Here is a 23,091-nt window from a genome sequence, read left to right as displayed (position 1 = left end):
TAAAGCTATCCTGGCCCTTTTGATACACGGGGTACAGTTTGTTACTGTCCCCTAGACGGTTCATCAACGAAACGTTTCACTTGTAGCTTGTCCGTGATCCTGACGTAGTGACTTCGGACAAGTTGTGAAGTGACTTCAGCGCAAATGTGGTAGACATGGACGGTATGGCTTAGTTATTTCGTGTGAAATTTAAGGGTTTTTTTTCCCCTGAATTACTTTCTAAGGCTGATTTGGAAAGATTTAAAATGTGTTGCGTTAATCGCAATCTCAAAAGTTTAGCCTTTAGGGAAAAGCGGCAGCAGACGTTTCAAGGATGGAAAACACGTGAAAACGTGTAAAATGATGCGGCTTCATGGGAAATAAAAATGAATATTACTAAGCTAAGAATTTGTGAGACGCCCTACGGTTACACATTTGTAGAGGTGGCTGTAATGGAGTAAGAGGCCCCAACGTGCATCATAGGAATCTTAACGAACAAAATTGTACATTATTGTACAGTGCATAAGGAATTATTGTTCTTAAGCCGAAGGTAAATCGGAAGAGTAAATTCTGAACTCGACGCCCCCCCCCAAAAAAAATCCATCTTTTATTGACCAAAACGTACTGAACAAGATGCGCAATAACGTGTTTTGGAGTCGGTCAGGACGGAAAGAGGCCCTTCGACCCATCACGCGCCTCTGTATCCTAGTCGCATTTTTCACCCCTTGGCCTGGAGTCTAGTGTGTTAAAACGTTTCGAGTGTTCATCTAAATAGTTCTCAAATGTCTTGCGGATTTCCCATTTTTACCACCTTTTCAGGCAGTAGGTTCCAGGTGCGTTGGGGGGTAGAAAACAGTATCCTCAAATTCCCAATAAACTTTCTGCACCTTTAGTTTGAAAACTGCGCCCTCCAGTTAGTGAAAACTCTACTATGGAAATGTTTCCCTCTATGCACATGAGAATTTTGGAGTACTCAATCAGATTTTCCCCCTCAGCCTTCTTTGCTCTAAGGAAATCAAATCTGACTTTCAAATAAAATTACAGCACAGTAACAGGCCCTTTGGCCCTCCAAGCCTGTGCTGATCCAGATCCTCTATCTACACCTGTTGCCTATTTTCTAAGCATTTGTATCCTTCTGCTCCCTGCCCATTTGTGTATCTATCAAGATACATCTTAAATGATGCTGTTGTGCCTGCCTCTGCCATCTCTGCTGCCAGTGTGTTCCAGGGACCCACCACCCTCTGTGTAAAGAAATTTCCATTTATATCTCCCTTAAACTTTTCCCCCCTCACCTTGAAATTGTGACCTCTAGTAATTGAGTTCCCCCACTCTGGGGAGGTGGGGGAAGCTTCTTGCTCTCCACCCTGTCTTGTCACCCCCTCAACCTCTGCCTTTCTAATGTAAATAATCCCAATCTACTCAACATCTCTTCATAGTTAGCACCCTACGTACCAGGCAACGTCCTGGTGAACCTCCTCTGCACCCACTCCAAAGCATCCACATTCTTTTGGTAATGTGGTGACTAGAACTGTACATAGTATTCCAAATGTGGTCGAACCAAGGTCCTATACAACTGTAACATGGCCTGGCAACTCTTTTACTCAATACCCCGTCCGATGAATGAACGCATGCTGTATGCCTTCTTGACCACTCTATCGACCTGCATAGCAGCCTTCAGAGTACAATGGACCTGAACACCCAGATCTCTCTGTACATCGCTTTTCCCCAGGGCTTTTCTATTTTCCACATAGTTCACTCTTGAATTGGATCTTCCAAAATGCATCGCCTTCAGCAAAGCTAAATGGCTGTAGCCCAGGCAATATCCTGGTGAATCTCTTTTGCATGCTCAAATGTACAATCAAATCCTTCCTGTAGTGTGGAAACTAGCACTGCTCACTGCTCCAGCTGTAACCTAATTAACACTATATTCAGGTCCAGCATAACCTCCTTACTCTTGGCTGCTATACCTTGACGAAGAAAGTATCCCATATGCCTCCTTACTTGCTGCCTTCAAGGATCTATGCACACACTCAGCAAGATTCTTCTGGACTTCCTCGAGTTCTTATTATTCAATATGTATTCTCTTGCTGGTTAATGCACCCAAAATGCATCAACTTGTTTACTTTTTAGGATGAAACTCCAATTTATCTATATTGTCCTGTAGTCCAAGGCTTTCCTCGTTGTCATTGTACTGTGGTAAACCACTGGACACAGGCTTCCAGCCATAGCACAGTGCATCCTTTCATCACCACTCTGTGCTTTGCCAAATTGCCCTGGATCCCATGGAATCTGAGCTTCTTAATGAGTGTCCCATGCTCGAACTTGTCTTAAGCTCTAGTGAAGTCTATTCTGGCTGCATCAACTATATCACCCCCATCCACATACAAGTCACGTCTGTGGAAAAATTTAATCAAGTTTGTTAGTTATGATTTCCCCACTTACAAAGCTATGCCCACTATCCTTGATTAATTCAAGGGGACTTTAATTTTGTGTCTCAATTTTCTTTGCCTATCATTTCCCTACCACAGATGTCAGCCTCTCCTGCCTATAGTTTCCTGGTTTATCCCTACACCCTTCATGAATAATGGTATTAAGATTAGCTGTGCTCCGGCACCTTTTCTGTGGTCGGAAAGAAGTTGAAAATTTTCATGGCCCCTGCTCCCGTGCCTCCCTAAGCAGTCTTGGATACATCTCATCTGGGCCTAGGAAATTTTCTACATTTAAAGCTGCTAAAGCCACTAATATCTTCCCCCTCGATGCTAATTTGGTCAAGTGCGTGCATGGTGCATGGAAAATTGTCTCAGTAACTTGATTGTGTTACTTCAAAAAATTCAGAGGGCAGAGCAGTGGATGTGATCCATTTGGACTTTAGTAAGATGTTCAACAAGGTTCCTCGTGGTAGACAGGTTAGCAAGTTTAGATCACACGGAATACAGGGAAAACTAGCCATTTGGTTCCGAATTGGCGCTCAGATGAAAGAGATGATGGTGGTGGAGGATTGGTTTTCAGACTGGAGGCCTGTGACCTGTGGTGTACCACGAGGATTGGTGCTGGTGAACTGATTTTTGTCATTTATATAAAAATAATTTGGATGTGACTATAGGAGAGATAGTTAGTAAGTTTGCAGATGACACCAAAATGGAATTTGTAGTGGGCAGTGAAGAAAATTACCTCCTGTACAATGGAATTTTGATCAGATGGGCCAATGGGCTGAGGGCTGGCAGATGGAGTTTAATTTAGATAAATGTGAGGTGCTGCATTTTGGAAAGGCAGATCAGAGCAGGATATATACGCAATAGTATGGTCCTGGGGTGTGTTGCTGGACAAAGACACCTTGGAGTGCAGGTTCATAGTTCCTTGAAAGTGAAATCGCAGGTAGATAGGAAAGTGAAGAAGGTATTTGGTATGCTTGCCTTTATTGGTCAGTACATTGAGTATAGGAGTTGGGAGGTCAGGGGCTTTGGTTCAGCCACTTTTGGAGTATCGTGTGCACTTCTGGTCTCCCTGCCGTAGGAAGGATGTTGTGAAACTAGAAAGGGTTCTGAACGTTGTCAGGGTTGGAGGGTTTGAGCAATAGGAGAGGCTGGACAGACCAGTGCTATTTCCCTGCAGTGTCATGGATGGGGTAAATGGGAAAGGTCTTTTCCCTTGGGTGGGGGTGGGGCGGAGGCCAAAACTAAAGGGCATAGGTTTAAGGTGACAGGGGAAAGATTTAAAAAGAACAACTCTTTCACAAGGTGGTGCATGTCTGGAATGAGCTGCCAGAGGAAGTGGTGGAGGCTGGTACAATTACAACATTTAAAAGGCATCTGGATTAAATAAGCAGGCTTAGAGGGATATGGCCCAAATGCTGGCAAATGGGACTAGATTTATAAAGGATATCTGGTCAGCATGGATGACCAAAGGGTCTGTTACAGTGCTGTTTAACCCTGACTGTAAGTAAATCACAGTTCCACCCCCACCTCAATTTCTGGACCTTCATCGTCCTCCTTTATTGTGAATGCAAATGCAAAATACATATTTAGTATTCAGCTATGTCTGTCTCTCTTTGGGCTATACACACATGGTACTACTCTTTGTCTGTTTATTCTTGTGCCCCACTATACATCTTTAGATTTTTCTTAGTTTTATCCACCACTGGTTTTTTGCTCTCCTAATTTCCTATTTAAATGACCCCCTTGCACTTTCTAGACTCAAGTGCACCCGCTCTTTTAAGACTTCAGTATCCTTTACCTTAACGCTTCCTTTTTTCTTGTTGACATCTTCATACACTTCCTGAAGAGGCTGATTAGAAAACACCTAATAGCAGACCAGCATGTGGTGTCCATTGATTATGGTCCAGGTCATAGCTGTGCAGCATGGAAACAAACCCCCATCAACATTATTGCTAACGAAACTAGTCCCATATGCCTGAGCTTTGTTTCACTTAAAACAAAAGATTTCCAAGGGACTGTTGTTGTCTGGTGGTAATATCCCTACCTCTGAGGTGGGTGGTCTGGGTTCGAGTCTGAGCAGGCTGATTAGAAATATCATCATCTGTAAAAAAACATGTCCCAGAGGGGCTTTTGTGCTGCTGTGGTAGTGTCTGTACCTCTGAGGCCTGGGTTCAATCCCCACTCAAAACATGTTTCATATGAATGTACTGGTTTCCTGCACAGCTATGCTGCTTCTGGGGTGCTATCCCTCGAGTAAAAGCCTCTGGTAACAAGCCGGCTACATGTCCCAGTTGTGCAAACAGGACACAATCGTATTGCTTAGATAACAAGGTGTAGAGCTGGATGAACACAGCAGGCCAAGCAGCATCAGAAGAGCAGGAAAGCTGACATTTCTGGCCTAGACCGTTCTTCAGAAACCCTCTGCAGTTCCTACTATCTTTGAAACAATCGTATGCTTAGTCTGTTTTGCGCACACTAGATGCAGGACTATCTCTAATACACTTGAAGTGCCTTGGGACATTAAAAGACCCTCTTATAAATGCAAGTTAATACCTGTAGTTAAGCATTAGATTTTTTCTTAAATAGCTGAAACTTAATACATTTTTTTGTTTACTAGCTCCATGTCCAAGCTCAGGCTTTGTAACTCCAAGAAGACAAGACTTGAACAACAGTGTCAGAAAAATAAAGGATACTGCTGCAGACTGGCATAACTCCATGCTGAAATGGGAAACACTTAATGATGCAGGATTCTCAGTAGCAAATAAAATTGTTAACATTATAATCAACACCAGGTAAGCCTTGCAGAGTAAAGTTTCACATGTTGAAATGTTAGTGAAAAAATTTAATTTTAAAACGTGCCCTCAGTGGTAAATTGATTCAAACTAACTTATCTCAGCTTTCACTCTAATGCTTCTGTTCAAGCTGTTGTGCTTTTAAAGGGATCATTATTACACTGCTACAGTCTTTTCGAAACAAGAAATAACACAATAATAATTTCAGTATCAGAGATAATGGGAACTGCAGATGCTGGAGATTCCAAGATAATAAAATGTGAGGCTGGATGAACACAGCAGGCCAAGCAGCATCTCAGGAGCACAAAAGCTGACGTTTCGGGCCTAGACCCTTCATCAGAGAGGGGGATGGGGGGAGGGAACTGGAATAAATAGGGAGAGAGGGGGAGGTGGACCGAAGATGGAGAGTAAAGAAGATAGGTGGAGAGAGTGTAGGTGGGGAGGTAGGGAGGGGATAGGTCAGTCCAGGGAAGACGGACAGGTCAAGGAGGTGGGATGAGGTTAGTAGGTAGCTGGGGGTGCGGCTTGGGGTGGGAGGAAGGGATGGGTGAGAGGAAGAACCGGTTAGGGAGGCAGAGACAGGTTGGACTGGTTTTGGGATGCAGTGGGTTGGGGGGAAGAGCTGGGCTGGTTGTGTGGTGCAGTGGGGGGAGGGGATGAACTGGGCTGGTTTAGGGATGCAGTAGGGGAAGGGGAGATTTTGAAACTGGTGAAGTCCACATTGATACCATATGGCTGCAGGGTTCCCAGGCGGAATATGAGTTGCTGTTCCTGCAACCTTCGGGTGGCATCATTGTGGCAGTGCAGGAGGCCCATGATGGACATGTCATCAAGAGAATGGGAGGGGGAGTGGAAATGGTTTGCGACTGGGAGGTGCAGTTGTTTGTTGCGAACTGAGCGGAGGTGTTCTGCAAAGCGGTCCCCAAGCCTCCGCTTGGTTTCCCCAATGTAGAGGAAGCCGCACCGGGTACAGTGGATGCAGTATACCACATTGGCAGATGTGCAGGTGAACCTCTGCTTAATGTGGAATGTCATCTTGGGGCCTGGGATGGGGGTGAGGGAGGAGGTGTGGGGACAAGTGTAGCATTTCCTGCGGTTGCAGGGGAAGGTGCCGGGTGTGGTGGGGTTGGAGGGCAGTGTGGAGCGAACAAGGGAGTCACGGAGAGAGTGGTCTCTCCGGAAAGCAGACAGGGGAGGGGATGGAAAAATGTCTTGGGTGGTGGGGTCGGATTGTAAATGGCGGAAGTGTCAGAGGATAATGCGTTGTATCCGGAGGTTGGTAGGGTGGTGTGTGAGAACGAGGGGGATCCTCTTGGGGCGGTTGTGGCGGGGGCGGGGTGTGAGGGATGTGTCGCGGGAAATGCGGGAGACGCGGTCAAGGGCGTTCTCGATCACCGTGGGGGGAAAGTTGCGGTCCTTAAAGAACTTGGACATCTGGGATGTGCGGGAGTGGAATGTCTTATCGTGGGAGCAGATGCGGCGGAGGCAGAGGAATTGGGAATAGGGGATGGAATTTTTGCAGGAGGGTGGGTGGGAGGAGGTGTATTCTAGGTAGCTGTGGGAGTCGGTGGGCTTGAAATGGACATCAGTTACAAGCTGGTTGCCTGAGATGGACACTGAGAGGTCCAGCAAGGTGAGGGATGTGCTGGAGATGGCCCAGGTGAACTGAAGGTTGGGGTGGAAGGTGTTGGTGAAGTGGATGAACTGTTCGAGCTCCTCTGGGGAGCAAGAGGCGGCGCCGATACAGTCATCAATGTACCGGAGGAAGAGGTGGGGTTTGGGGCCTGTGTAGGGGTCTTCCTGTAGGAAGAGGGACTGTTCCACGTAACCTACAAAGAGGCAGGCATAGCTGGGGCCCATGCGGGTGACAAGTGTAGCATTTCCTGCGGTTGCAGGGGAAGGTGCCGGGTGTGGTGGGGTTGGAGGGCAGTGTGGAGCGAACAAGGGAGTCACGGAGAGAGTGGTCTCTCCGGAAAGCAGACAGGGGAGGGGATGGCCCCAAGATGACATTCCACATTAAGCAGAGGTTCACCTGCACATCTGCCAATGTGGTATACTGCATCCACTGTACCCGGTGCGGCTTCCTCTACATTGGGGAAACCAAGCGGAGGCTTGGGGACCGCTTTGCAGAACACCTCCGCTCAGTTCGCAACAAACAACTGCACCTCCCAGTCGCAAACCATTTCCACTCCCCCTCCCATTCTCTTGATGACATGTCCATCATGGGCCTCCTGCACTGCCACAATGATGCCACCCGAAGGTTGCAGGAACAGCAACTCATATTCCGCCTGGGAACCCTGCAGCCATATGGTATCAATGTGGACTTCACCAGTTTCAAAATCTCCCCTTCCCCTACTGCATCCCTAAACCAGCCCAGTTCATCCCCTCCCCCCACTGCACCACACAACCAGCCCAGCTCTTCCCCCCCCCACCCACCCACTGCATCCCAAAACCAGTCCAACCTGTCTCTGCCTCCCTAACCGGTTCTTCCTCTCACCCATCCCTTCCTCCCACCCCAAGCCGCACCCCCAGCTACCTACTAACCTCATCCCACCTCCTTGACCTGTCAGTCTTCCCTGGACTGACCTATCCCCTCCCTACCTCCCCACCTACACTCTCTCCACCTATCTTCTTTACTCTCCATCTTCGGTCCGCCTCCCCCTCTCTCCCTATTTATTCCAGTTCCCTCCCCCCATCCCCCTCTCTGATGAAGGGTCTAGGCCCGAAACGTCAGCTTTTGTGCTCCTGAGATGCTGCTTGGCCTGCTGTGTTCATCCAGCCTCACATTTTATTATCTAATAATTTCAGTATATTTGGTTGTTGCTGATTGCTACAGTAAGACTTGTTTCCTTAATCAAATTCTGTCTTAGAGCTATTTTATTTAACTGCAACATAAGTAAAAAGCAATTATGGACAAACAAATCAATTTTTTTTGAGTAGGACAATTGTAGCTTTTACAACCAGAGAAGCCCTAGATAAACATTAAATAGTATTTTTGACTTGTTTAAAAAGCCCAAATTAAATATTTTGTGTAGCTAGACATCATTGACCACAGACAAATGTGCCTCAAGTCACATTTCAATAATAACTTATTTGGATTAGATATTTCTCAATTTGTAGTATTTGACTCAGTTGCGCTCAACAAAATATTTTGCTCATTGAGTTTTGCCTTTAAAATATTGATGATATTGACATTCTACTTATGCATTCACTTATTTTTAGGAGCGAAAGTGAAGTGGAAGCATTTGAAGAGGATGAATCTAGCTCTAATCTTGAAAAGACTAAGTTACAATATAATAAAGAGCTGGATGAAGATTGTACTGAGTTGCTCAGTATCTTTGACAAAATGGTATGAATAGTGGAAAATTCTTAATCATTCTTTTAGACTGTCGACATATAGTTATGATTAGCCTGTTTCCTGAACTGGTGGAGTCCTCAAAACAGCATAAACGGAGCATTTGGAGGGGTGGGGCTGGGGAAGGATTGAACTGAAAGGGAAATGGATGTGTGTGTGTGTGTGTGTATCTGTGCTGACTCTCTACCCTTGGACAAAGGCCTTACTCTGCCAGGAGACCAGATGATCAGCACACGCTGTCAAGCACGTTGTTACACACCAGCATCTTTAATAACCCCTCAATCAATTTTGGGACCTGGCACATCAGAACTCTCATCAGGAAAATCCCAGCAGGGATAGACGTGTGTGTCATACACTGCAATAGCTCACCAAAATCCCCAGGGTTACTGTCAATCAGCTGAATCAGCAGGGCACATTATCCTCAATCCTGACAAAATTAAAGGAAGAAACTTTGTTCTGAATTTCATCACAGCAAGCAGTTACCAAGACGACAAGGTTGTCCTCAAAATTGTCATGGGGAGAAACATCTCTTGCCCAAGACTGCTCCGGTTGGAGAAGCATCTGCAAAGGTGATAACCAAATTAAGCATCTTTGCCACGACCAAGTGGAGACCAAGCACAAACAGCATAAGGGGTGTTTGAAAATTCAAGCATCCCACCACCCAGTGGCCTCACCTGACGCAGCATTTGCAAAAGTTTAGTTATGTCTGGCTCCACAACTCAGTTAGGTCATTGAAGGGACTCCCTCAAAGATATTTACAAAAGGGGCGCCTCAGTGGTTAGCACTGCTACCTTACAGTGCCCTGGACTCTGATTTGATTTCACCCTCAGATGACTGTCTGTGTGGTGTTTGCACGTTCCCCCTGGGTCTGTGTGAGTTTCTTCCAGGTGCTCAAGTTTCCTCCCACAGTCCAAAGATGTGCTGGTTAGGTGGATTGACCATGCTAAGTTGCCCATAGTGTTCAGAAATATGTTGGTTAGGTGTGTTAGCCATGGGAAATGCAGGGTTACAGGGAAAGGGTAGAGGCATGGGTCTGGGTGGGATGCTGTTTGGGGGAGTTTTGTGGACTTGTTGGGCTGAACGGCCTGTTCCCACACGGTAGGGATTCTATAGTTCAGTATACTTTTCCTGATTTAGAATGTGCAATTGATGTTGCTAATATTATGTAAGTAGATAAGTGACTGTCAACTGCAACTGAAACAAATGCATAAAATTTGTGGACTACAGGTCATCTTTGGTTTATGAATTGGTTTGGAATTTTGGTTGTTTTATTCTATCCTTAGTGAACTACAGGTCCCTTACGCATTTCACATTGAAGACCACTGGCACGTGTAGTCTCCCGTACAGAAATCCCTTCTCAAACTAAGCAACTAGACTTTGGTTTTCTAATCTTGGGTGGCCTCTATCATTTCCAAAGCAGACAAAAATTAAACACTGGTGTTTAAAATAAACTTGATAGCTGATGTCAATAGTCTCTCAAGTTTGCAGGTTGAGGGTAAAATACAGATAAGTTCTTTAAACAAACGCTCCTTCAGACCCACAAATTGCTGGACCAGTTTATCGTATCAAGTCAAGTAACAAGACAAACTAGTCAGAACTGTGGCTTGTGTTTAATCATGTGGAACTAGTTTCTCATTGCCTAGAGGCAGAAGTGAACCTACCCAGCACAGAAGACATCCTGAGCCTTGGCAAAATCTGCAATAGAGGGTAAACCTAGTACACTCCGGTTTGGCTTCTGTCCACACTGAGTCTGTTACATTGTTATCACTGTTGCCTCACAGTGCCAAGGACAGGTTTGTTTCAACCCTGTGGCATTTGCACATTTTCCCTGTGTCTGTATGGGATAAAAACTTGTGGCAAAAGAAAATTAAAGATCACCCTAAAAATCCAGTTAACTCTAATGTGGCAAAAAGCTGAATTTGCATTTCCTACAATCACTGAGCCCACAAAAAAATGTTTAAGGCTAGAACTGACATTGACCATTCCCCTCCACCCACTGCATCCCAAAACCAGTCCAACCTGTCTCTGCCTCCCTAACCTGTTCTTCCTCTCACCCATCCCTTCCTCCCACCCCAAGCTGCACCTCCATCTCCTACCTGTTAACCTCATCCCACCTCCTTGACCTGTCCGTCTTCTCTGGACTGACCTATCCCCTCCCTACCTATACTCTCGTCTCCACCTATCTTCTCTCCATCTTCGGTCCGCCTCCCCCTCTCTCCCTATTTATTCCAGTTCCCTCTCCCCATCCCCCTCTCTGATGAAGGGTCTAGGCCTGAAACATCAGCTTTTGTGCTCCCGAGATGCTGCTGGGCCTGCTGTGTTCATCCAGCCTCACATTTTATTATCTTGAACATTGACCTACTGGATCACAAAATGCTAAACACAGTACAAAGAACATGCCTGCTCTTTGAAAAATGTAGAAATAAAAGGAAGAAAAATTAATTGTACATTCAGTGAAGTCAAGTTGTTTTAAAAAGTGTTGCAGGCTAATTAGTTATGTAATTGAGCCCATGAGTAAGAACCCCTGCTATCAAAAATTGAACTGATTTAAACTTTGCATAGAATGAGTTAACTTAAAATGAAGGGAGATAGTTAAACAATTGGTTAAAATCCTTCTGCCTGCTAAAATGCAGATTTGTTTGGCGCGATATTACTGTTCCACATATATCCTAGATCACATAAGGATCTCAGTGCAATGGTTTCTAAAAATGCATTGTTTAAGTTTTAAACCCTGCTGAATAAATTGTACTGGCTGATAATCTTTTATATAACTTTCCAAAGCAGAGATAAACTATTCATAAACATCAGCAGTATAGAAATAGAAATTTATTTTTACTGTTTCATCAAGATTCAGGTAAGCTCTTACCAGTCAAGATACTATTCAAGGTGGATAACTCCATTGTTTGAGTACTGTGATAAAATTAAAACCAGTTCCCTAAATAAAGATGAGGCAATCTAAACATTACTGTTCTTGTATAATTTTTTCAGACTAAACTCGTATTAAAGATGGAAAAGCTGTGTGCAGCCATGAAAGGAATACTTGACCTTCATACCCATCAATATGGTGAAGATGGAAGGGAAATGCGCCTCTTTCATACATGGCCCACGAAATATTTTTGTATGGTCAAGACTATTGTCTTACTGTGTTCCCTACAGTAAAGAATAAAATTTGATACAGGGTTTGCTCACTCGGGAAAATTGTTAATATACAGAGTAATCTGTCATTCTGATATGGCTAAACTCATTGCACTGTTTGTTAAAGAAATAGGCCCTTGGGAAAAATATCAGAAGCTGATAGCTCCTTGAGGTAAAAGCTTCAGCAGGGTTGGCACATCTGAAGAGGAAGTGAGAGAAAACATGGAGGAAGAATTAAAAAATCAACTGCGAATTTAGTTGATCAATTTAAATAGGAACAAATGAATCTTAAAAATCAAGCACTCTGTTTCAGTAATTTAAAAATTGAGACTGGTGGCACAGAGGATGTTTAAGTTGGAGGAGGTAATGTTTCTGTTTTGTATTGATGAACTCTTGCGTTAAAATTCCTATGTTGGACTTTGAGGCACAGGGTCTTAAAATAAGATCTCACATGACTTAACTATTTTTGGTAATGGATGAATGAAGGAGTACTAAGCTCAATCGAGGCATAGAGCTGTACAGTACAGAACAGACCCTTTAGTCCAAGTCATCCATGCCAACCAGATATCCTAAATAAATCCAATCCCATTTGCCCATATCCCTCTAAACCTGTCCTTTGCACATATTCATCAAGATATTTTTAATTGGTGTAATTGTATCAGCCTCCACTACTTCCTCTGGCAGTGAATTCCAAACACACATCACTCTCTGCATTTAAAAAGATGCTTTTCAGGTCCCTTGTACATCTTACCCCTCTCACGTTAATGTCTTTAGTTTTTAATCTCCCCCCCCACCCCAGGGAAAAGACTTTCTCTTCATCCTATCCATGCCCCTCATGATTTTATAAATCTCTATAACATTGTCCCAGCGTATTCAGCTTCTCCCTGTAGCTCAAACACTCCAATCCTGGTAATATTATTGTAAATCTTTTCTGAACCCTTTTAAGTTTCACAACATCCTTCCTGTGGCAGGGAGACCAAAATTGCATGCAGTATTCTAAAACTGGCTTAACCAATGTCCTGTACAGCCTTAGCATGACCTCCCAACTCCGACACTCAACCCACTGACCAATAAAAGCAGGCGTACCAAATGCCTTCTTCACTATCCTGTCTGCTTGGGACTCCACTTTCAAGGAATAATCACTCCAAAGCCTCTTTGTTCAGCAACACTCCCCAAGACCTTACCATTAAATGTATATATCCTGCCCTGATTTGCCTTTCCAAAATGCAGCACCTCACATTAATATAAATTAAACTCCATCTGCTGGTCCTTGGCCTATTGGCCCACCTGATAAAAGGTCCTTGTACTTTGAGGTAACCTTCTTCTCTGTCCACCATACCCCCAATTTTGCGGTCATCTGCAAACTTAATAACCATACCTCCTAAGTTCACATCCAAATCATTTATATAAATGACGAAAAGCAGTGGACACAGCGTTGATCCTTGTCGCACACCACTAGTCACAAACTTCCAGTCTGAAAAGCAACCCTCCACCACCACTTCGTCTTTTACCTTCAAGTCAATTCTGTAACCAAATGGCCTATTCTTCCTGTATTTTTCATGTACTCTAACCTTACTAACTAGTCTACCATGAGGAATCTTATCAAACGCCTTACTGAAGTCCATTTAGATCATGTCTGCTGCTCTGCCATCATCAGTCCTCTTTGTTATTCCTCAAAAAACTCAAATCAAGTTAGTCAGATATGATTTTCCATGCACAAAGCTATGCTGACTATTCCTAATCAGTTCTTGCCATTCCAAATAAGTGTAAAAATGTTGTCCTTCAGGATTCCCTCCAATAACTTGTGCCTTCCCCACCCCAAACCAATGTCAGGCTCACCAGGCTATGACTCCTTGGCTTTGTCTTATCATCTTTCTTAAATAGTAGTACCACATTAGCCAACGTCCAGTCTTCTGGCACTTCACCTACAGCTATCAAAGATACATATATCTCAACAAGGGGCCTAGCAATCAGTACCTTCGCTTCCCAGAGTTCTAGGGTTCACCTATCAGGTCCCAGAGATTTATCCACCCTTAAGCATTTTAAGACACCCAGCACCACCTCTTCTGTAATATGCACATTCTTCTTATGTTGCTATTTATTTCTCCACATGCTGTATCTTCTGTATCCTTTTCCACAGTAAAAGCTGCAAAGTACTCATTTAGTATCTCCCCGTCTCCTGCAGTTCCACACATTGGCAGCCTTGCTGATCTTGAAGGGACCCTATTCTCTTCCTAGTTACTCTTTTGTCCTTGATGTATTTGTAGAATCCCTTTGGATTCTCTTTAACCCTGATTTCCCTCTTAAGTGTACTCTTACTGCCTTTATACTCTTGTAGGGATTCACTTGTTCCCTGCTGTCTGACATATGCTTTCTTCTCGACCAAAACCTCAATTTCCCTTGTCATCCAGCCTTGCCCTTCACTCTTACAGGAATATAATGTCTCATTAGGAACGATAACTTAGTGGTTCAGTCCAAGACTTTAATGGACACTTTGGAACATGCTAAGTTACCAATCTAAGCTTTGTGATAACAATTTAAGTAACACAATATATAGTACAATTAATTAGATATAGTTTCTTCCAAGATTTCAAATTGCTGCTCATTTACTTAACATTTCTAAGTATGAATGCTGAAATTATTTATTCTTCTTTATTTGTTCTGCAAAGTATCATTAAAGCACTAGAGGTGTAGGGAGGCATATGCAAGAACAATACTGAGAAAAATGCTGCCATGAAGAAGCACTTTAGACAGATAACATTTTCCCTCTCTGCAAAGTTGATCCTTACTTCATACCCACCTAGTTTATTTGCCTTAATCTACAATATTCTGAATCTTAACTGCTGGATGTATAGCAAAATACATTTCAACATTTAAATTACTGCATTCTGTATATGTGTGATTCACTTTTTAAAAATAAAAAAATCTTGTCTTAAATTAGAGAACAGTGAAACTTAGAAGGCATTTTCCAGTTCCACAAAAGTCACTGCTTGGGATGTTGTTTTATTGATGCTAGATCTCTTCCCTCCTCATTACTCTTCTCTGCTCTTGGATGGGGAGTGTAGTCAGGCTATTTGAAGTCTGCTGCAATTTTTTTTGCATAAAAATGGCATTATATTCTCAAACACCCCAGAAAACTTGGGATTGACCCAAGATATATTTTTGGATTTTTGCAGACTGGCTGCGTTCAACTTCTCAACACCTTTCCCAAAAATTATACAGTACAGAGCAGTCAGAAATCATGCAAACTAGAGATTTCAATCACTATTTACAGAATCTTTTGATTTTATGGCCACAGAAAGGGTGCCACTTGTGTAACTTCATGGTCTCCTTAAATAAAAAGGAATTCCTCAACCCTGAATGAGCATATGCCTAAAGTTCAAAGTTATAGCACTATAAATAACTCATTCAGCTCACTTTAAATTTAGGCCTGAAAACGACTTTGAACTTCACAGCTGCATTGATTTGGTTCAAATGTATTTCTGCCTCAAAAGTTGGCTGGAAGAACTGTTAAGTACTCCAAAGGATTAGTACTACTGCTGTTCCAAAAGCACAACCTTTCTGCTTTTGCTTGTCTGGACAATTTAAGAATTGTTGGAAAAATGTGATTTTAGTAGCCGAGCCATTCACTATCTAGGTTTTGGTTTCAAGTTGCCCTGTAAAGCAATAATATTGTAACCACTGATCACAATTATGAATAGATACAATACTACATATTGCTAACTGAAACGCTTGAATGGTCATACAGCCACATGTTGCTTTGATTTCTTTGCTGGGGTTTTAATAGACGTGAACACAAGTCTGTAGCTTCTGGAGTTGAGGGGTAAAACAAAACTACATATAATTTAATCTCTAGGGAACTTTGGGAAATAAATATTTATGTCTTGAAAGCGGTCCACATTACAGAAGAGGATATGCTGGAGGTCTTAAAAAGCACAAGGGTAGATGAAACTTCTGGAGCTGGTAAAGTGTATCCTAGGACATTTTCTTAAGCTGGGAAAAATTTGCAGGGCCCTGAGCAGACATATTTGTAACATTATAGCCATAGATGAGGTACCAAAAAATCCAGAGGATGGCTAATGTTGTGCCTTTATTTAAGGCTGCAAAGTGATGCCTGGGAACTACAGAACAGTGAATCTGACATTCGGCAGGATTTACATGTATTTGAAGGGGGTGATTAGTGATAGTCAGCATGCCTTTGTGCATAGGAAATCATGTCTCACAAACTTGATTGAGTTTTTTTTGAGCATGTGACCAGAAAATATGAGGGCAGAGGGGTAGAAGTTGTCTATGTGGACTTTAGTAAGGCGTTTGACAAGGTTCTGTATAATAGATTGGTCAGTAAAATTGGATCACGTAGGATTCAAGAGAGTTTGCCAATTGGATACAAAATTGGTCTGACAGTAAAAAAAAGGATGGTGGTGCAGACTGGAGGCCTGTGACCAGCAGTGTTCCACTACTGCTTTTTGTCATTTAAATATAAACAATTTGGATGAGAATATAGGAAGCATGGTGAGTGAATTTGCAGTTGACATCAAAATTGGTGGTATAGTAGACAGGGAGGAAGCTTATCGAAGATTACAAAGGGCTGATGAGTGGCAGATGGAGTTTAATTAAGCTAATGCAAGGTGTTGCAATTTGGGAAGATGAACAAGGGCAGGACTGAGACGGTTAATGTCTGGCTCTGGGCAGTGTTATAAAACAGACCTAGAGGTTCAGGTGCGTAGTTTATTGAAAGTCATGTTACAAGTTGACAGGGTGATAAAGAGATATGGCATGATTGTCTTCATTGCTTAGACCCTTGAATTTCAGAGTTGGGACATCATGTTGCACTTGTACAGGACATTAGTGAGGCCACTTTTGGAGTACAATGTACAGTTCTGGTCACCCTGCTATAGGAAATATTATTGAAGAGGGTGCAAAAAAGATTTACAAGGATGTTACTGGAACTGGAGGGTTTGCATTGTAAGGAAAGGCTGGATAAGCTGGGACTCCTTTCACTGGAACGTAGGAAGTTATGGGGTGATAGCGTAGGTTTATAGAATCACAAGGGACATAGCAATGAATAGCAAAGGTCTTTTCCCTAGGGATGGTGAGTTCAAAACTAGAAGGTATAGGTTTGTGGTAAGAGGAGAAAGATTTAAAAAGGGACCTAAGGAACAACTTTTTCACCCAGAGGGTGGTTCATATGTGAAATGAACTACCAGCAGAAGTAATAGAGGCATTTACAATTGCAATATTTAAAAAAGCGTTTGGACAGGAAAGATTTAAAATGATATGAGACAAATGTAGGCAAATGAGACTCGTGTTTGGGAGTTGGATCAAAGGGTCTGTTTCTGTGCTATATGACCTACTTTCCACTTCTTGTTTTATGAATAGTGACAGCTTTTTCCACAAAGAATGGTAACTGAATTGTAAATTGTTGATTTCATTAGAAGGTGGATATTATGCATCTCTAAGAGAGAATAAATACATTTGTTTATTTTTACGATTGAAATAAGTAATCTAATCCTGTTTTTAAAAAAGATTCGTATCTTGGAAGTGAATTTAAAAACGTCAGATTGATCTTCCACTGAATTAATAAGCAGAAAAAGGTTAGGTTGTACCGCAACATTTAACATTACCATTCCAAAATTGTCAATTCTTTCCCTTTTTCAAACTCTCCCCTTCATTAATTAAATTTTCTCACATTTATGCTTAATACATATCTCTTGTTGCATTACAGTTCCATAGAATGACTGCATTCTAGTAGCTGCTTCAAGTTATTTGTGATATTTAGCAAGTGATACTGAGCAGGGTGAAGACACATCAAATTATAAATGTAGCCTAATACTGCTATCTCCCGATAACCACACCTACATACATTCAACATTGACTATTTCATGGTGCTGGCCTTTTTTCCCCCCCTCCCCTCCAACTGGTATGCAACGATAGGATGATTAGATAACTGTTGTTCAAAAGTTATTATAAGAGGGACATGTTTCAGCATTACTCCATCACAATGTACACAGACTGGAAATTTACTATTCTAGATTTAAATAAAATGCAGCAGGTTACTCATTTGTAACTTTTTTTTGTTTCAGATGAAATCTCCATTCAGTTAACGGAGATGTACAAACAAGAACTGCAGCTGAAGCATATAATTGTTCAAGAGATTGCTCACACTAATAACAGTGACCTTATGAAAGTGGAACTATCTGCATGGCTATACCAGCCTTATATAGAAGAAAAAGCAAGACTTCTCATTGAAAGCATGCTATTGGAAACTGGGCACAGGACTTTGTAATAAAAACCATGATTGCAAAACAGTAATCTGTACTGAACAAGTTGCTGCATTTCTGCCAAACGTTCCAACTTTTAAAAGTGTGTAATTTTTTTTAAAAATGGCTTAGCACAGAGTTAGGTATGTATAGGAATTTAACCTGCAAGTGACTGAGCTCAAATTAGAAGTTTATATGAATAGCTGAAACAGAACTTACATGATCAGCAAAAGAGATTTCACCCATTATCAAATTTTGAACTTTTGAAGTAGGGCAGAATCCAATAAGACAATGATTTGTGACAAAAGGCAAAGAAAAAATATATTTATTCTTTTTAGAAACTCTGAAATACTTATGCTGAAAAAATAATTTTGTCGAAATTATTAAACAATGGTCCTGAAAGATATTTAAAGTTAAATTTTGTCTTGCATTCTCAAGCAATGTAAAAACAAAGAATACTAAAACTGCAAAAAAAAAATGCTGTTATGGTGGCATTTTTTGAACTATTCCATATATTGCTAATGGTTAATGGAGCTTGATGGTAGACTTGTAAGATTTTCACCCTATTAAATCAGCTTAGCAGCTTTCCAAAATATTTAGACCCACGTAGTGAGAAAATCACAAGTGCTCTGCATTAAATTCTACAGCAAATATTTATAACAGTTTAACAATGGTTCATAATACACTGTACAAACCAACCTTTGGCTTGTTACAAAAATGATCCTTGACAGAGAGCAGTTCCATTTTGTAATAACTCTAAAAAGTTATGATTGATCGCCAAATCCATCGTGAAATTGTCTGATAACAACAATCCCTGTCCAATTGGCTGAAGAATATTACTAATGGTGTTTAAACACCCCAATTAAGGCAACAAAACTGTCTGTCAAGATTACAATGTACTGGTAAGCAGAACATTACAAAATATCTGTATATTAAAATAGAAAATAAATTCCATTTTCTACTATCTTCATATCAATTTTTAAATATTTTCATTATTTACAACAGTCAAATTACAGCAGTTCGATAAAGGTTTGTTGCACACTAAAGAAACTGGAAACTACCAACATGCACAACACAGTCTTAATACATACTTGACAAACCGCCTGCACAGGTAATAAATGAGCTGATATGTACATAGCTTAGTAATGCAACTTTCCCATTTCCACATCCTCTTAAACCAATGCTGAAGGACGCCAAGTTTCACAGTAAATGCATCACTTACATCAGTTGAAGGAGGGGTGGAAAAAAGGAATGTGTAAGGGCGCGCTATTAAAAACCTGCTTTACAACTGCAGTTTTGTGGCCAAGAAATTACAGAACTGACTTTGATCTTTTATCTAACAAAGTTTACATCTGAGCAATAACTAAGCACTACAGGCTGCAACTACCCCATCTCGAAAAAATCTAATTGCCTGTTAAAAATTTTTGGATAAAGGACTAGAAACTAAAAATTATGTAGAGACTTTTCAGCCAAATTATTTTGCAATACGAAGGGTGATTGCTTCATGGTAAAGGGAAATTTAGGAGAAAAAAAAACCAGAACTATACTTAAAAGGAACTTACCTTTAAAGAAAAATCTCCATTCACAAACCTTTGTTTCCTGACCTTGGATTGATAATAAAGCTAGAGATCCATGAACCCCATCATAAAATAAAATGTTTAGAGTCCAAAAATACATTGGTGCCATACTATTTTTGTAAAAATTTTACGTGAAACCCAAGCACTTCAGAACTAAATATGCAAAGCTTCAACTTCATTACTGTCTCAAAAGGTTTTCTTTTCCTTTTAAATTGAACGTTTGAAGATTGCCCAATTAAATTAATACCTGTATTAAAAAGCACTGTGCTCTAATATTTGTAGTGAGTTCCAATTCTTTTGGTCGTAAGTTCTTAATCTGATTAAGTGATCACAATGTCTACATCAGTAAAACAATAAAAAGAGAACAAAACACGTCCTTGTATTTCAAAACTGCAATTTAAGTTCATTACTTTAAATCAGAAACTACCAAGTGCTTTTATGCAACCTGCAGGCCTTTCATAAGTTTAAATGAAGTTTTGTACCATTTACAACTGATACTTTGTAACACAGTAAGGCCAAGTTAATTTTAGTACTTTCCTGCTTTAAGATGAATTACAAAGGTTAAATAATTAAGATTTTTCAATTAGTGAAGGAAACCATGGCATTTACATTTATTATAATTTTTCATGGAAGTACAATTCATCTTTTGATGGCAGTTTCAAGAATTGGTAACAGAATGTATACAAACACTATATTGGCAAGATAGTCATTTTCAATAATCAATGAGGTGTCAAAAATGCAAAGAAAAAGCATTCAAATTCAGTGCAACATCATCACATTTTCTGGTCTATTGCAATCGCATCTATCTCCCAGGGTACTTCAATAAATGTACCCAGATTCATTCACACTTACAAATATCTTGCCAAGCATAATGCGACATTCAAGGTAAACCATTCTTGAAACTTTACACCCAGTTTTGTACCAGTCTTGTTAGCTTGTGGAACAACAAAGTTCAACATAAAATGCTATAAATGTTCAATGTAACACAACAGGAAAGAAACTGGAGACTTGGTTTCAAGAAAACTGTACAGCTCTGTTTTTTTGTTTTCTCATTTCATTGGACAGTAAGGTTCCTCAGTTTTTTTTTGAGATGGGGCAAGGACAACCAAATTATTGTTCCACTTCAGTTGGTGTTTGTGTAACTAACAGGCCTTCACTTTGTCCTTCTGAATCCATTGCAAGAAGTGCTTCTACAGTTTCAAATGGAACACCGTCAGGGGTTCGTATATGCATTGTGGTGCCATCAGCATTAGTTACTATAACAATGCCTTCAGATGTCTGTGACACAACAGCAGTTCCTTCGTGTGATACGATTAGGCCCTCGGAAGTTTGAATGAATATTTGTTCATGTCCCTGAGCCAACAATTCCTGACTTCCAACAGGTAGCTGAAATTCTAATGCTCCATTTTCTGTCACTGTGCTTTCTAAAATATCTTCTGGACTCTCCTGATTTCTTTGATCAGCATTCTGTTCAAAGTGACCTATTATCTTATTTTGATTCACTACTTGCAATCCATTCAATTCTTCGGGAGATACCTGACCAGCAAGATCTACTTCAGTAGAGATGTCAGCTTCCAAAATCTGTTCAGGCTGATGCTGCTGTAAATGATTACTTTCAGAACTACAAACCTCCACATCATGAGACAATGCTTTTTCAAGCTGCTGCATCTGGTCTGCTATATCAGAATCATTTAACTGCTCAGCCTGTTCTGGATTGTCAAGTGGATCCTGGTTGCCCAGCTGATGCTGCAAAACCTGAACAGAGTTGCTTGCTTCAGAAGCTTTTTGGTTGCCCTCATCCACGTCTGAAAGAAGTGAATTCTGACCAGTAATCTCATCCTCTGATTGTACTGTGGTTAATTGAGTATCATTCAGCTGCTCTGGAATATTTTGATAAGACAACTGTTCTTGAACTAATTCCTCTGCTGTAATATCTGTGTCCATAGCTAAAAAATCATCTTGACTCTCTATAGTACTATTCAGAACTTCATTATGTTGCTCCAACAAAGGGAGTTGAGTACTGGATAGTGTTACTTGAGATACCTGATAGCACAATTCTTCAGAAGTAGAATGCTCTACGGAACTGGAACGTTTCATGTTATTCTCAGAAACTAACACTCCATCATCTGTATGCTTGTCAAATACTGGAACATCTGCCGGTCCATATATTGGCTGTGCCTCAGAAGAATTAAGAGTAGGACACTGAGTTTGTTTCTGACCTAAAAAGAAACAAAGCTTGTTTGTTTAAGTAAATACACAAATACATTAAACTTTCTAATACCACCCAGCTGCAAGTAACAATTACACCAAAATGTTCATGCAACTGCAGCACTTAAACCACGCAATCTTGCATCACTTTCTCAGCCACCTAATACCCACTCAAATTAAAATTCTGGTTTAAAATAAGGAAACAAAATTTCTATTTGCTTAACAGTGCAATAGCTTTTATTGTCCAGTTAGTTAAATGCTAAGAAATGCAGAAGTTAGAAAGGTTACAAAATTACTTTAGTGTGAATTAAAAAGGCCCAAGTATCCAAAAGCAAGTACATTTCCTGGTTTAGTTTAAGTCGTAATTTCAGTACTAATATTCTTTAAAGATTTGGAACATTTCTAAAACAACATAAACAAGGAAATAATTGCAAGAGTGTTTACAACATTGTTCTTTACCTTCTGGGATAATTCAACACAATTTAAACGTATAAAGGTTTCTAGGACAAATAGTTTGCTTGAATCAATCCTCCAAGTTGGCAAGAAAAGTCTTGTATTTTTGCATCAAAGTGGAATGCTGTAAATATGTCACAGTGATGTGACAAAATCCTTATGGGAATGCAATTACTATACAACAGCTTAAAATATCAGAGATGCAGAACAACAAAGTGTGGACTTCAGTTCACAATGCCAGTAGAAACCCCGTGGAAGTTGAGTTTGTGCACAGGCACTTAATATGTGGCTACGAAATTTAAATTTCTGATAGGGACAATAGCCTATTATCAATACTGTTTCAGTGCCTCAGGCCTGCTTCACTATCATGGATTATGGCTGATCAGCTACTTCAACACCATATTCCTACTCTTTCCAGTGTATTTTTTGAGGCTTTTCATATCAAGAACTCCATCAACTTCTGCCTGAACTTACCTAATGACTGCGCTGCCACATCTCTCTGGGATGGAGAATTTCAAATATTCACCACCCTCTCAATGAAACAATTCCTCATCTCAAATTTAAAATGGTCTTCCTTTTGTTTCAAGATTGCGTTTTAGATCCCACAAGCAGGAGAAACATCCAATCCGCATCTACTTTGGCTAGACCTTTAAGAGAGATTCTCTCTTATTCCTCTAAACTTCAGAGAATACAGACTCCTCATTCTCCCCTCATCCCAGGGATCAATCTGACGAATCTCCATTTTGTTCCCTCTATGGCAAGTATTCTGGAAATTTTTCCTTAAGTAAAAGGTACCAGATACTGCAGCGCTGCCTCACTGATTTATACAATTACAGCAAGACATCTTTGCTCCTTTACTCAAATCATCTTGTGATAAAGGCCAACATACAAGTTGCT

General features: G+C 41.0%; 2 protein-coding genes across 3 annotated transcripts in view; one reads left to right on the top strand and one right to left on the bottom strand.

Annotated features, from left to right (window-relative positions):
- Positions 1–9: 9 nt before the first annotated feature.
- cinp (cyclin dependent kinase 2 interacting protein) lies at positions 10–19,723 on the top strand. Its single transcript, XM_048537739.2, has 5 exons — positions 10–162; positions 5,032–5,206; positions 8,429–8,555; positions 11,550–11,679; positions 17,780–19,723. Exons 1-5 carry the CDS (start codon positions 156–158, stop codon positions 17,980–17,982), a joined length of 642 nt encoding a protein of 213 aa, XP_048393696.1. The 5' UTR covers positions 10–155; the 3' UTR covers positions 17,983–19,723.
- znf839 (zinc finger protein 839) overlaps positions 18,318–23,091 on the bottom strand; it is a 53,550-nt gene continuing 48,776 nt past the window's right edge. For both annotated transcript variants that reach the window (XM_048537737.2, XM_048537738.2), the window contains one exon: positions 18,318–21,752. In XM_048537737.2, coding sequence (XP_048393694.2) covers positions 20,644–21,752 — 1,109 coding nt within the window. In that variant the 3' untranslated portion in view covers positions 18,318–20,643. The remainder of the gene's footprint in view (positions 21,753–23,091) is intronic.

Source organism: Stegostoma tigrinum, chromosome 10, assembly GCF_030684315.1.
Source record: "Stegostoma tigrinum isolate sSteTig4 chromosome 10, sSteTig4.hap1, whole genome shotgun sequence".
NCBI lineage: Eukaryota > Metazoa > Chordata > Chondrichthyes > Orectolobiformes > Stegostomatidae > Stegostoma > Stegostoma tigrinum.
Note: the sequence above shows the minus strand (reverse complement) of the source record. Positions and strands in the feature narration are given on the sequence as shown.